The sequence below is a fragment of the Mesoplodon bidens genome (assembly GCF_964165515.1).
Source record: "Mesoplodon bidens genome assembly, chromosome: 2".
Lineage (NCBI taxonomy): Eukaryota > Metazoa > Chordata > Mammalia > Artiodactyla > Ziphiidae > Mesoplodon > Mesoplodon bidens.
The window spans coordinates 83,784,574-83,799,761 of record NC_138177.1 but is presented as its reverse complement, the minus strand read 5'-3'; the positions used below and the strand labels follow the sequence as shown (position 1 = coordinate 83,799,761).

The 15,188-nt window shown below is 42.9% G+C and overlaps 1 protein-coding gene across 1 annotated transcript; it reads right to left on the bottom strand.

Moving 5' to 3' along the window:
- Positions 1–12,316: 12,316 nt before the first annotated feature.
- On the bottom strand, positions 12,317–12,862 carry LOC308612024 (NADH dehydrogenase [ubiquinone] 1 beta subcomplex subunit 3). Its single transcript, XM_081224227.1, has one exon. The coding sequence runs from the start codon at positions 12,750–12,752 to the stop codon at positions 12,456–12,458; it is 297 nt and encodes a 98-aa protein (XP_081080353.1). The 5' UTR covers positions 12,753–12,862; the 3' UTR covers positions 12,317–12,455.
- Between the last annotated feature and the right edge of the window lie 2,326 nt (positions 12,863–15,188).

Genomic DNA, 15,188 nt, shown 5'->3' with positions numbered 1-15,188 from the left:
TAAGGAGGGGGACCCTTCTCTGTCTCCTTCAGGGAAAAACAAACATAGAAAAACGTAGAGAAAATTTAAAGGACAAGAAAATAAAAAGAAACCAGCTTTTTTTTTTTACAAGAGAGAAAAGAGAAACAATTGGAAGAAAGAGAAGAAAGAAAGAAAATGAGAAATTTAGTTCAGAAAAAAATGTACATGAGAGCAGATAAAAGGAAAGCTTAAGGTTTATTTGTCCTGGAACTACAAGGAAATATAGACTTCTCAGGGAAAGCAGTAAAAGAACAGAAAACCAAAACCAAAACCCAAAATCACCTGGTTATAGAGGTTACTTCAAAGTGTCCAAATGAAGATTGTGATGGGCAGAATACTGCCCCCTCGATCCACTCCCCAAGATGTCCAGGTCCTCACATTTCCATGTGAACTTCAGAATCAGGTCATCAAGTTAAAACAAAAAAAAGTCCATTGAGATTTTGGTCGTGTTTAATATGTAAACCAATTTGGGGAGAATTGACATCTTTACAAAATTGAGCTTTCTCAAACATCAAACGGCATACCTCTCCATAGATTTATGTCTTTTTTGATTTCTTCTGGCAGTGTTTTGTAGTTTTCAGTATCCAGATCTCATAATATCTTTTGTCAGATTTATCTGATACCATTTCATTTTTTAAATTAATTAATTAATTTGTTTGTTTGTTTGTTTATTTTTGGCTGTGTTGGGTCTTCGTTTCTGTGCGAGGGCTTTCTCCAGTTGCAGCGAGCGAGGGCCACTCCTCGTCGCAGTGCACGGGCCTCTCACTGTCGCGGCCTCTACCGTTGCGGAGCACAGGCTCCAGACGCGCAGGCTCAGTAGTTGTGGCTCACGGGCTTAGTTGTTCCGCGGCATGTGGGATCTTCCCAGACCAGGGCTCGAACCCATGTCCCCTGCATTGGCAGGCGGATTCTTAACCACTGCGCCACCAGGGAAGCACCATTTCATATTTTTGATGGTACTAAAATGATAGGTTTTTTAGTTTTTGATTTCCATTTGTTTGTTAATAATGGATAGAGATACAACTGATTGTTATATGTTGATCTTATATCCTGTAAACTTCCTAAATGCACTTATTCTAGAAGATTTTTGGAGATTCCACTGGATTTTCTACATAGGTACTTATGTCATCTGCAAACAAAGATCAAAGATTTTCTTTCTTCATTTGAAATTAGGACACCTTTTGTTTCTTTCGCTTGCCTTACTGCACTGACTAGGACCTCCTGCACGTTGTTGATGGTCGTGGGAAGGGTGGACATCCTTGCCTTGTCTCTGATCTTAGGAGAGAAGGATTCAGGCTTTCACTACTAAGTATGATAGTAGCTGTAGGTTTTTTATGGATGCCCTTTATGAGGTTGAGGAAAGTTCACTTCCTTTCCTAGTTGGCTGAAAATTTTGATCAGAAATGGGTATTGAATTTACTTTTTTTTTTTTTTTTTGGTACGCGGGCCTCCCACTGCTGTGGCCTCTCCCGTTGTGGAGCACAGGCTCTGGACGCGCAAGCTCAGTGGCCATGGCTCACGGGCCCAGCCGCTCCGCGGCATGGGGGATCCTCCTGGATCGGGGCACGAACTCGTATCCCCTGCATCGGCAGGTGGACTCTCAACCACTGTGCCACCAGGGAAGCCCTTTTTTTTTAAAATTTACTTTTGAGAATGGGTGTTGAAAATACTTTTTCTACATCTATTGAGATGACCATATGGTTTCTCTTTTTACTTTGTTGATTTGGTGAATTACCAGATTGATTGACTTATTGACTTTTGAAAGGTTATTCAACTTTGGATTTCTAAGATAAAGTGCATTTGGTCATGATATGTTATCCTTTTCATAAATTTTGGATTAAATTTACTAAAATTTTATTTAAAATTTTTGTACCTTTGTTCATGAAAGATATTGGTCTGTAGTGCCTTGTGAAGCTCCAGATTGCCATCCGGTATTTTCTTCCACCCAGAGGACTTGCTTTAACATTGCTTGTGGTGCAGGTCTGTTGACGATTCTTGTAGCTTTTGTTTGTCTTAAAATGTTTTCATTTTGCTTTTGTTTTTGAAAAATATTTTCACTGGATAAAAGTTCCAGGCTAACAGTTTTTTTTTTTCTCTTAAAGTCGTAGTTCTACTGTCATCTTGCTTGCATTGTTCCTTACAAGCAATTGCTGTCATCCTTATCTTTGTTCCATTGTATATAAATATTCTTTTTCCCTGTGGTTGAATAAAAAATATTTTCTTTTTATTCATAGATTTTTTAGCAATCTGATTTTTAGCCTTGGTTTAGTGTCTTGGTTTTCTTCATGTTTCTTGCGCTTGGGGTTTGTTGTGCTCCTTGGAACTACGGGTTTATAGTTTTCATTAAATTTGTTAAATGTTTGACCATTATTTTTTCAAATGTTTTTTCTGTCTCCTCTCCCTCTTAAGAACTCCAACTACACATATAATGAGTCACTTGGGGTTGTCTCACAGCTCACTGATGCTCTTTTCATTTTCTAAAATTCTTTTTCCCTCTCTGTGTTTCATTTTGGATAGGTTCTATTGCTAAGTTTTCAGGTTCACTAGTTTTTTCTTCTTCAACATACAATCTTTTGTTAATCCCAGCCAGTGTATTTTTCATCTCAGACATTATAGTTTTTATCTCTAAAAGCCTGATTAGGTCTTTCTATATCTTCCTTGAATTAAGTTTTTGAAGATATGGAATATAATTATAATAACTATCTTAAGATCCTTGTCTGCTAATTCTAACATCTGTGTCGATTCTGGGTCAGCTTCAATTATTATTATTCTGTCATTATGGGTCATATTTTCTTGTTTCTTTGAATGCTTGATAATATTTCATTGGCTGCCAGACTTTGTGAATTATTTTTAAAATTTTTATAAATCTTCATTTATAAATAAAGTGCTTTATTTTTAAATTTCGTATAAGTCTTCTTCAACTTTGTTCTGTGATGAAGTTAATTTTTTGGAAACAGATTAATCCATTCTGGTCTTAATTTTAAGATTTTTTTTTTTTTTTTTTTTTTGGGCAGGACCAGAGCAGCAATTAGCCTAAGACTAATTATTCTACATTGCTGAGACAAGACTCTTCTGAGCAGTCCACCCAGTGTCCCATGAATTATGAGGTTTTTCAGGCCAGCTGGTGGAAACAGGCCCTCTTAGTGGCTCTATATGAGCAAAGAATACCCTTGTGCAGCTCTCTACTCTGGTTCTATGGCCTGTGAACTTTAGCTCTTTGGTCTCCCTAGACCCTCAGCTCCTTCTGCTCAACACAGGGACTCTGTCTTGGTTACCACTTTCTGTTCTACTACCTAGAGGCTCTCTCCAGGCAGTATGCTGGGGCAACTGTAGGGCTTAAATCATTTGTTTCCTCTCTCTCAGGGATCATGCTCTTTTGCTGCCTAATGTGCAGTGTCTTAAAAACTGTTATTTCAAATGTTTTTCTGAGGTTTTTTTGGTTGTTTCAGATGGGAGAGTATTGGCTAGAAGCAGAAATCTTTGAAAATTGAAATTTAGCTATTTATCTACAAGCAAAACTAGACAACAACTGCTTTTATGATAATGATGTGGGTCATTCTTGTAGATTGCACTTATCTCAACAAATTAATTTTTATAATTTTTTTAGTTTATTTCTAAAGAATTATAAAAGCTAAAGTTATAGCAGTGAGATTATGCTAGGATGCAAGTAACAAAAAGCCCATGCGAGCTGGCTTAGCTTGTATTACTGGAGGCAGGGAAGCCTGTAGGGTTGGTTTGATTCATCTGCTTGACAGTGTCATGAGGATCTTTTCTGGTTTCATCTCTCTGCTCTGCCGTCTCTTGTCTTAAATCCTCATCATATAATTGGCTGTGCCTGGTTGTTGATAGCTGACTGCAAACCACTCTTGGGCTTCATGCTTTCTCTTCCACTTCCAGGACGACAGTGTGGGTATTTTTCCCAGAAACCACCAGCAACCTTCTTTAGTCTCCTGAGCTAAAAGTAGGTCACATGCCCACCTCTGAAAACTAGAGCCCAGGGGGTTCACTTACAGTGAATCACTGGGACACTGGTGGGGTCAGCTTCCCTCAAAGCCCTGGGCTGCCAGGAAGGGGTGGGATACCCAAACAACACTCAGTGTCAGAAGAATGAGGGGAAGCAATCACAGTGTCCACCTGGGTGGGCAACAGGCTATTTGTAAGTACTTTGGAACAAATAATACAGCATAGGTATGAGTAGTCTATTCCTAATAAATAAAAACCCTAATTCCTTATAATTATGATAGTATTTTTTGGATTCCAACTTTAGAAATTTTGGATATGTCTGGATATGTAAATTAGGATTTGGGTCAGGTAAATTATTGGGGAGTGATATATATTGATCACCTCCAGATGCATTCACAGAATTAATGAATACTTATATGCTTCCTCTTAATGTGTGTTTCAGAACCAATGTCCCTTGTATTTCTTGTCTTTGTACAATAGTGCATTATAGGCACAAATTTCAAGGTGATGACTAAGAATAAAGATTATTGAAAGCTCTGCAATAGCCAAGACCACGGTGGCAGCTGAGGGATACTCTGAGTGCCTGAGTCAGGAGCTGGTTTACCTGACCCCACTAAGGGGCATGTACACTGATATTTAATTGGAGGCTCCCAAGCAGTTTTATTTTAGGTGGCAAGATTTTAAGTTAGTATTTTAGGGACTTAAAAGAGCAAAATTGAAAAAGCAGTCTTAATGCCATCATATCACGAACACTTCGAAGAGTGTCCTAGCCCCCAGCTGAGAAGTGCTATAGCATAGGTCATCTCTAGGGCTCCCCACACGCCAAGTGCTGTGGGAGCACTTTACACGTAACTGCAAACATATAGTCTCAGATACCCTGTGAGGTTGTCCCTGTGGTTATCCACAGTTTACAGATAAAGAAACTGAGGCACAAAGCGATGAAAGTCCCTTGCCCAATGTCACCCAACAATAAGTGGTGAAGCTGGGAGCGGAGCAGCTGCAGTTCTTGCTGTAGAGTATGTATAATTAACCACTACACTGTAAGCCTCTGTGAAGTGCTTGGGGCAAATTTTTATACCAATAATGGCTATTGGCTTCACAGCTAGAAGTAGACCAACCTAAGAGGTCCCTGTATTTCACACCAAGCTCTTGTCTCAGGAAATAGTATTGCAAGCGCTAGCAGTTCTTCTGAGGCTTAAGTCCAGACGGGCCGATCAGTGATTCTCAGCCAAAGATGATTTGAAGACCCAGGAGACATTTGGCAATGCCAGGGAACATTTTCAGTTGTCACTACTCTGGCGGAGGGGTTTGGGGTCTTACTGGTACCTAGCGGCTAGAAGCCAGTGGTGCACTAAACTTTCAATGCACAAGACATCTCCTCACAACAAGGAATTGTCTGATCCCCAAATGCCGCTAGTGTTGAGGTGGAACCTGACACAGAGACCACGATGGGCTGGTTGACAGTCTCCTCTGCGGACCCTCCCTAGCGTTTTGATCTTTGTGACTTGAGCAGCAATGAACTTAACCCTGCGCACAGGACCTGAAGAGGATGTGACACCCTCATTCCTTGTTTGTGCAAGAGCACTGGCTTTGCCTGCATCTCTAGCCCCGGCTGTAGAGCTTGTTGCTCTTTACAGCTCTGTCTCTTTGCCTCATGGGCCACAGGATAGGTTTCAACTGGGAAGGACATTCTATTCTTAGCTGTTCCAAGATGAGTCATCACAGCCTACGTGATTCTTTTACTCTTCCCGGGGTTATCCTTTAATATGGTCCTCTGATTACTCTTTCTGCCTGTCTTGTTTGCTGAGTCCTGTGATGGTAGCTACCCACTGCCTGCAACACCCTGATCATCCATCCTCAACACATGACCAGCCTGATGGAGTGGAGGTACTCAAGGTCCTGTGGGATTGTGTCCTGGGGCAGAGTTCTCAGGCTTAACGAGGCATGGACACATGACCAGACTGGGGCAGGGGTAGATTAGTGACACCCTGAGACGTGGGGGCTTTACAGCAGGGATGACCCCCTCTAGACCATCATGTCAGCAATGTTCCAGGAATAGCTACTCTATCTGGCAATGGGTGGTCTGGGTTTGTGACATCCAGAAACATTCCTTTGCCACTCCTTCCAAGGGCAGAAGGACGACTAATCCTCCCTCTGACTCATACCTAAAACCAGCTTCCAAACTGGTGAGGTTGTACAGCTTGACAGAGGGGCCCCCTGGCCACAAATAATCTCCTCCACCTGTTTGCTGCCCCAACTAAGTCCTACACATTCATTTATTATTATCGCTTACTCCAATTTTACAGATGAGGATCCTTAAACTCGGAGAAATTAAGTGACTTTCCTGAGGTGACACAACTAATGAGCTAGATGATCCATAGGTATATATGTCAGACTCCCTACTCTTCGCTAGGTTATTCCAAGGGGCATTCTGGCTGGAGTGAAGGTTGTATGCAGCCTTCATGAGCAATAATGCTGTCAACAGACATGGGACCCAGACTGAGCAAAGCTGTGAATGTCAAGTGCAGTGGACGTCTGCTCTTTTTCTTGTCCCTTCCTCTTTCCCCCTTCTTCTCATAACAGCCTTCCATTGGACCCAGCCACGTGGCTACAGCGGATTCTGCCCACCACAAAGCATACTCTACTCTTCTGTCCACAGAAATAGGTCCCAAGGAGCACTGGTAAACTTCACTTGCCTGGCTGGGCATGAAGACATGCCTGAAACCTGGTGCATAGAGCCCTGCCTTGGTGGTCAGAATGACTAGTGATACTTATGGAGGCTTGCCTTGCTGATGGCAAGTCAACTGGAAGCATCTTGGTCCAGAATGGAAACACACTGTATCCAGCATGCTGGAGTCTGACACATCATGCACACTGCAAGGATCTGTTTTCTTATAAAATCAAACCATAGAACCCTCCAAGGGGTAAGCAGAGAAGAAGGCTGAGGGGAGGGGCTGTGAACAAGAATTGTCAGAAACAGTTCCCCTGAGTTTCACCTCCCGCTTGGGATTTTCACCACAGGGGACATCAGTTTCCATTTAAACTCAGGCTCGAGGGTGGACAAAATTGTTTCCCTTGGTTCTTCACAGCACAGCTGAGACAATCTGACATTTTCAAAAAGAATTTAACTAAATACTAAGGGAGAACAAAAAGGAAATAATAGCAGATAATACAAATAGAGAGTTTCCAGAGCACAAGTTTTCTAATCCTAATATAACCAAACACTGGCCTTAAGGATGGGGTAATAATTTGGATTATTGTTCAGAAAATATTCATTCCCTACACCCTCTCACTGTGGATGGAATATACATCCTGTCCCATTGATATTGACCTTGGCCACGTGGCTTTCTTTGACCACTGAAATGTTAACAGATGCAACATGAGCAGAGGCCTTAAATGTGCTGGCATGGCTGATTTTTGCATCCAGTGATCAGCCACAAGAAGAACATGCCTTGGGTAGCATTGCCTCTTCAGCCTGGACCCTAGAATGACACATGGAATAGACCTGAACCCCTCCTGAAGCCAGGAGCCTTGCCTAGCTGACCCACAGCAGAGCCTCTCAGGCAGCCCATTCTAGATCAGCCGAACTGCAGAAAAACTGCAGACCATGAGCACAAGCATAAATTTGGGTGTGGTGACTCACTGAGTGCTGGACTGACTTGTTTTTCAGCAGCATCGTGACAAATGCTGACTGATACAGACGATCCAATGTCACGGGTCCTGTCGAAATCCCTCCCTTAGAGCAAGTCCTGCCCATCGTACTGTCTGCTACCCAAGAGCTGTATCAGGACATCTTGACCTTGTTCCTGTTAGACAGACACCTGAGTGAAACACAGGACCTGCCTTCCAGCCCCTGCAGAGGGGGAAGTTTACCATCTTACTCAGGAAGAACCCCTGCCTCATCACCTCACTTCTCAGTGGAAAGCAGCCTTGCCTTGCAGACAGCCTTGGTTGTATACTGTAGACCTATAGCATAAAATGTGTGAACCAGACAATAACTGATGCAGTGAATACCTGCGATTGAAGAAGCTTTTTTGGCCCATGCTGCTCCAGCAGGAATGCTCACCCTTCCCTCCCTCAGGGAGTTAATGTCACTTGTCCTTCAGCTCTTAACTCAGTTGCCACTTTCTCAGTGGCCTTCACCAATGAGTCAAGTCCCCCACTAGCCACTCCCATAGTTCTTTGCTCCTTCAGAGCACTTAGAGGTGCAGTTTCACATTTGATTTGTTTAATGTCTATTTGTCCCACAGACTGTAAGCTTCATGAAGCCAATGGTAGGCTTCTGGTTGTTTTCTTTTCACCACTGCATGCTCTGTGCCCAGCATGTACCTGGCACGCAGAGCCTTAGTAAATATCAGTTGAATAGAGCAGGCTCTTGTCTCTCCCAACCCTCAGAAGTGCCCCTTTCCTAGGTAATTATTTGATTTCCTGGGCTTTTTTTCCTTTCTCTTGCGCTTTTTTTTTTTTTTTTTTTTTTTTTGCGGTACGCGGGCCTCTCACTGCCGTGGCCTCTCCCGTTGCGGAGCACAGGCTCCGGACGCGCAGGCTCAGCGGCCATGGCTCACGGGCCCAGCCGCTCCACGGCACGTGGGATCCTCCCAGACCGGGGCACGAACCCATGTCCCCTGCATCGGCAGGCAGACTCTCAACCACTGGGCCACCAGGGAAGCCCTCTCTCGCACTTTTTAATCCCACAGCTCATGAACTCGTATGGTTCTGACCGTAATTACAAGGTCCCTTCCGGTCCCTCAAGGTCACACATGCAGGAACAGAAATGGAATCTTCTCTCACAAAAAGTTCTCATCATCTGCATGGAAGTGAGGGCACCTGCCTCTCAGTTTATAAAGAGGGAAACTGAGGCACATTGTCCCAGTGAGTTTACTTGGCCAACATTGGCAAGTGTTAGAGCTGTTGACAGGAAATTGGTTCTGCCCTTTTGTTGTCACCGTGGTCATACATTGTTTTCCTCGTCTAATGATGACTTTGGCACCAAATACCTTTGATCTGAAACTCCTGATCCTCGTTAAGCAGCCCCGGCTTTAGAGGGTCTGCAGGCGAGTAGGGACGGATTGGGAGCCGTCCACTGGCCAGGTGTTTGGTAACAGCTGCCACTTCCCTTCCTTTGTTTTTCCACCATCGCTGGTTTTAACCCTCATCAAGAAGGCCACTTTGTCTGGGACAGGGAGGTAACTTCGTCTCGCGTCTGTTTGGCAGCTCCTTGATTACCAGCTGAGCCTGATTACACAGTCTGTGTGCCTGTCCCAGGACAGACGTGCCACGGCCGCGCTGGAGGATGGAGGCAGCTCCAACTGTGAAATTGCATCTTGGAGTCTCACTTCCAACACTTCTCTGGGGCTAACCCAGATCCCGTTCCAGGGGACAAAGGGCTCTCTGGTTCCACAGTTAATTTCAAAGCTACCTGCGCTGGCTTTCTCTCTCCAGCAGGAGGTCCTAGTGGCTTAGACCAGGCTATCCTCTCTCTGCAGACCTCAGATCTGCCCCTTTCCTAGGCAATCCCTGGACTTCCGGTGGGGGGGTGGGGCAGGGTGTGTGTGTGTGTGTGTCTTACGTACTTTCGTGAGAACAGCCTCCCATTCGTGAATTTAACAAGCTTGACCACACTCATAAACGATGATTGAGGACTGCTGTGCCAGGAAGTGAAGGTGTAGGTTGAGTAAGACACGGTTCTGACCCCAGGATCTTTCACAGTGGTGATGCAGACAGATATGTAGTGTGGGGACTTGTAGTCGTGGGAGCCCCGGAGAAGAGATTCCTTTTCTCAGAGAACGACAGAACAGAGTAGATCTGGGAAGCCTTCATGGAAGATGTGCCATCTTGATTGGGCCTTAAAGAGTAACTGAGATTTTTTTTTCCAAATAAGGAAGTGATGGAAGGACAGAGGGAACATTGTGAGTAACACAGAGGCATGAAAACTCGAGGTGTGTGAGGTGGGGAAACAGCATGGGTAGGTAACCCGACCGTGGTGAGTGGAGAAAGGGCAGCAATCAGATGTGCCTGGAAGACACACTAGGAGGGGACTGGGGAAGGAGAAGGGTGAAAATAAGGCTGGAAAATAGGGCTGGGATCAGAGGTGAAGGATGTTATATGATAAGCTAGTCCACTGTGAGGAAGGCAGTCACCAACGTCAGCACCCTTTGGAACATGGAGCAGATCATCAAGCTTCTACAAGAAAATATCACTTTTATATGATAGATCAAATATTTCTCCTGGATATATCAATTTCTGGTAGATAAAGTACATGTCATAGATAAACCAAAGAAGATAACTTTTAATTTTTTTATAATTTTATTGAAGTATAGTTGATATAGATAAACCAAGGAAGATAAGTTTTAACTTTTCTATAATTTTTTTTTTTTTTTTTTTTTTTTTTTTGCGGTACGTGGGCGTCACACTGTTGTGGCCTCTCCCATTGCGGAGCACAGGCTCCAGACGCGCAGGCTCAGCGGCCATGGCTCACGGGCCCGGCCGCTCTGCGGCATGTGGGATCTTCCTGGACCGGGGCACGAACCCGTGTCCCCTGCATTGGCAGGCGGACTCTCAACCACTGCGCCACCAGGGAAGCCCAATTTTTGAAATAATTTTATTGAAGTATAGTTGATTTACAACGTTGTGTTTAATTTCTGTTGTATAGCGAAGTGACTCAGTTATACATATATATATTCTTTTTCATATTCTTTTCCATTATGGTTGATCACAGGATACTCAATATAGTTCCCTGTGCTACACAGTAGGACCTTGTTGTTTATCCATCTTATATATAATAGTTTGCATCTGCCAATCCCAAACTCCCAATCCTCCCCTCCCCCACCTCCCTCCCCCTTGGCAACCACAATTGTGTTCCCTGTATCTGCGAGTCTGTTTTTATTTTGTAGATATGTTCATTTGTGTTGTATTTTAGATTCCACATATAAGTGATATCATATGGTGTTTGACTTTCTCTGTCTGGCTTACTTCACTCAGTATGACAGTCTCTAGGTCCATCCATGTGGCTGCACATGGCATTATTTTGTTCTTTTTAATGGCTGAATAATATTCCATTGTATATATGTACCACATCTTTTATCCAAGGAAGATAACTTTTAAAAGATCCTTTTATAAAATGGGATTAAGGCTGGATTGAGAATAATTGTCAAATGGAAATTTGGGCCTGGCATCACTGAGCACATATGACGCACCAGGCACGATGTACGCACTTGATATACGTTTACCTCACTTAACCCTCAGAACAACACTACAAGGCAGATGTTATTACCATCCCCATTTGGTAGCTGAAAGTGCCTAAAACAATGGGCATTTCTGAATCATGTAATTTGAAGCCAATCGGTCTGATTCCTGGGGTTGTGTGGTAACCTATACACTATTTGGGAGATAGTCAGAATCCTAGGCCAATGAATGCTAATTTTCTCCAGGCAGTGGGGAGCCACAGAGGGTTCGAAGCAATAGGGAAGTCGTATCAGTGAATGATGACTTCTCTGTTGAGTGAATAAGGAAGGCCGAATAAATACTTGCAGAAGTTTCAGGGGCAGCTGTTCAAACTATGAGTGGGCCATTGGAAAGGGGAGCCAGACTGGTGGGTAGAGCTCTTCCTAAGAAAGACTTTGTGCTATGCTAGCTGTGCCCCTAAGGAGCCAAGCTGCACAGAGTGACAGGCTCTGAGGACAAGGGGCTGTCTCTGCGCATCAAAGAATGGCACGGGCTTGATGGCATACTGATCTTTTCGATCATCCATATGCCTTAAAACACCCCTCAGCAGGAGCACCTGCAATTAAGAAGGCAGAGATCCTAACTTAAATTCCCTTTGTCTTCTTATGATTAAATTCAGCACTCTAAAGACAATCTCATAGACCTTTGCCTTGCCCGTCCAAACTCCTAAAATGATGGATATGTTCCCTGACAAGCAGGGATGGCTTGTGTTAACGACCGTTGCCAGGACGCTTTCAGGATTCCTGCAGCCTGAGATGCCTTTCACCTACTGCATTGGAGTTCCTGCCCTCGGATTCACCATTTCACTGCTTTCCAGCCTTCTTTGTCCTTTTCTAACCACCTTTCCAAATGAACCTCTGAATTGCATCCCTGCTCTTCCTGGGGTCTGCAAATCCTCCGTAATGAGTAGCCATCTGTGGATTTCATTTTTATGCAGTCTCCCCTCCCCCTTCAGGTTGGTAATAAAAATATTAAACAGGACTAAACCCAGTGCTGACCCCTGCAGTGCCCTGCTAGACAACCCCCCTTGGGATTGGCTGCCTTTTATCACTGGCCTTTTTTTCCTGCAGTTGTTTGGCCAATTTATTTATTTATTTATTTATTTTTTTACTGGTACATGTTCTCTTTATTAGATCTTACTAGTATTCTTTAAGGAACAAACACACAGATGAGTAGGCTACAGTGAAGAAATCTTCTTTTTATAAGAGAGTTAAGAAGACATTAAAAGATAATTCCAGGTATTATCTTCAGTGATGCTTCTTATCTTTTTTCTGGGACTCCAGGTAATATTCAGCCCCTACAGCTACCACAAATGCAGCAAATCCCCATTTGAATCCTTTTAATAATGCACCAACAAAGGAAACATTATTTGCAAAGCCACCCGTGTATCTCCAAGCTTCATTGCGGCACCACGGATCCCTTAGCCCTCGTGCAGCCAGCTTCTTCTGGACAGTTTCTAATGGTGTCCCTTCTATACTCCATTGTTTATAATCTGGAAGTTCCATTTTACTATGACCATGTTCATGTCCATGTCCATGGGCCATGTTGCTTTGTTACGTGCTTTCTTCAGATGATTCTTTAAAAATGCGGTGTTACTGTGGTTAATACATATGGATCACGTGAACTTTTTCTGACAGCAATCTGACCTCTCAGGACACTCTGTTTGGCCAATTTATAGTCATCTACCTCAGTCCTCAGCCTAGTCAATTTAAACCGATTTTGAACATAAAAATGTTGAAAGATATCCCAAAATTTTCTAAAGTCCAAATCTGTGTTTTTTTCCTGTACAGCAGGAAATAATTATGGTATATAACAGAGTCCTTTTTTTCCTAACAAGATATTAAATATCAACATATTTTGATGTGATCTAGAGAGTTGATGAAATGTTTTATTTTCAACAGGTTCTTTGCAATCCTGGGTTCATGAGCTAACAATTGCTAATAAAGAGTAAAAGTTTCACTCAGTTTCTCACTCAGGCTTGGACCATTTTATGCTCCAGTTTTTTCTGATATTAAAAAAAAAAAGAAAACTGACAAATTTGTGTTTATAACAAACTCCAAGGAAGTATTTAATAGACCTACAAAGGATTGTTTACCGCCTAGAAATGCTTTTGTCTTTTGACACAAATATTCCTCTATGTTTGGGGATCCCACCTAGAGAGATGCCATAGTGATCTTTTTTTTTTTTAAGTGATGGCTTTTATGTATTTTTTTCTTTTTTAACATCTTTATTAGAGTATAATTGCTTTACAATGGTGTGTCAGTTTCTGCTTTATAACAAAGTGAATCAGTTATACATATACATATGGCCCCATATCTCTTCCCTCTTGCGTCTCCCCCCCTCCCACCCTCCCTATCCCACCCCTCTAGGTGGTCACAAAGCACCGAGCTGATCTCCCTGTGCTATGCGGCTGCTTCCCACTAGCTATCTATTTTACGTTTGGTAGTGTATATATGTCCATGCCCCTCTCTCACTTCGTCCCAGCTTAAGATCTATTTTTTAAAATAGATTTTTAAAATCCTTTTAAAAATAGACTTTAGGGCTTCCCTGGTGGCGCAGTGGTTGAGAATCTGCCTGCCAATGCAGGGGACACGGGTTTGAGCCCTGGTCTGGGAAGATCCCACATGCCACGGAGCAACTAGGCCCGTGCGCCACAGCTACTGAGCCTGCGCGTCTGGAGCCTGTGCGTCTAGAGCCTGTGCTCCGCAACAAGAGAAGGCTGCGACAGTGAGAGGCCCGCGCACCACGATGAAGGGTGGCCCCCACTCGCCGCAACTAGAGAAAGCCCTAGCACAGAAACGAAGACCCAACACAGCCAAAAATAAATAAATAAATAAATAAATAAATTTATATTTTAAAAAAAATAGAGTTTATTTTTTAGAGCAGTTTGACGTTCACATCAAAATAGAGTGGAAGGTCCAGAGATTTCCCATGTATCCTCTGCCCCCCCATAACCTCCCCCTGCATCAACATCCCCCACCAGAGAGGTACATTTCTTATAATCCATGAATCTACATTGACACATCATTACCACCCAAACTCCGTAGTTTACATTAGGGTTCACTCTTGGTGGTGTGCCTTCTATGGGTTTTGACAAATGTATAATGACATGTATCCACCATTATGATATCACACAGAATAGTTTCACTGCCCTAAAAATCCTCTGTGCTCTGCCTATTCATCTATCCTTCCCCCAATGCCCCAGCACCCACTTATCCTTTTACAGTCTCCATAGTTTTATCCATTGCATTTTTATTCTGCATATACCATGCTTTTAGAAGTCCTAGAAGAATAAAAGTAGCATCTCACTGCTCTGGGACTGCATTCTGAGTGAATGAATGTGTTATGAAATTTGAATTCATCTGTTCCTGGACAGATTTTTTTTTTCCTTGCCCTCCCGAGACATGGCGCTTATGGAGTCAAAAGCTCAGGTGGTAGCATCTGGCCATGAGAAGACATCTTTTCAGGCTCTGTTTATCTTTGCCTCAGTACCCTCATCATAGTAATGAGGATGGACAGAGATTTAAAAGCAAATATGATCTAACAAATAGGCCAGACCGCTTCCTCATCCAGCATCCAGAACAAAAGATAGCACTTCTCAGAATTTGCTCACCAAGGGGGAAACAACCTCATCTAGTTCTGTAATACCTTTCACTTTCCCTCTCTTTCTCTCTCTCTCTCTCTCTCTCTCTCTCTCTCTCTCTCTATATATATATATATATATGTGTGTGTGTGTGTGTGTGTGTGTGTAAAATGTATATATATATATATATATATATATATATATATATATATGTCTTATGTTTTTATAAGGACTCAAAGGGAAAGCCTTCAATATTTGGACTATATTTTTAAATTTTTTGTGACACTTTTCTTGGCCAGGAGTGCTTTAACAAACAAAACCATCCAAACTGGAAACCTTAATAATATTTTTTACAACTGAACAAACAGCATGAAATAGTAAGAACCCCCCTATTCTC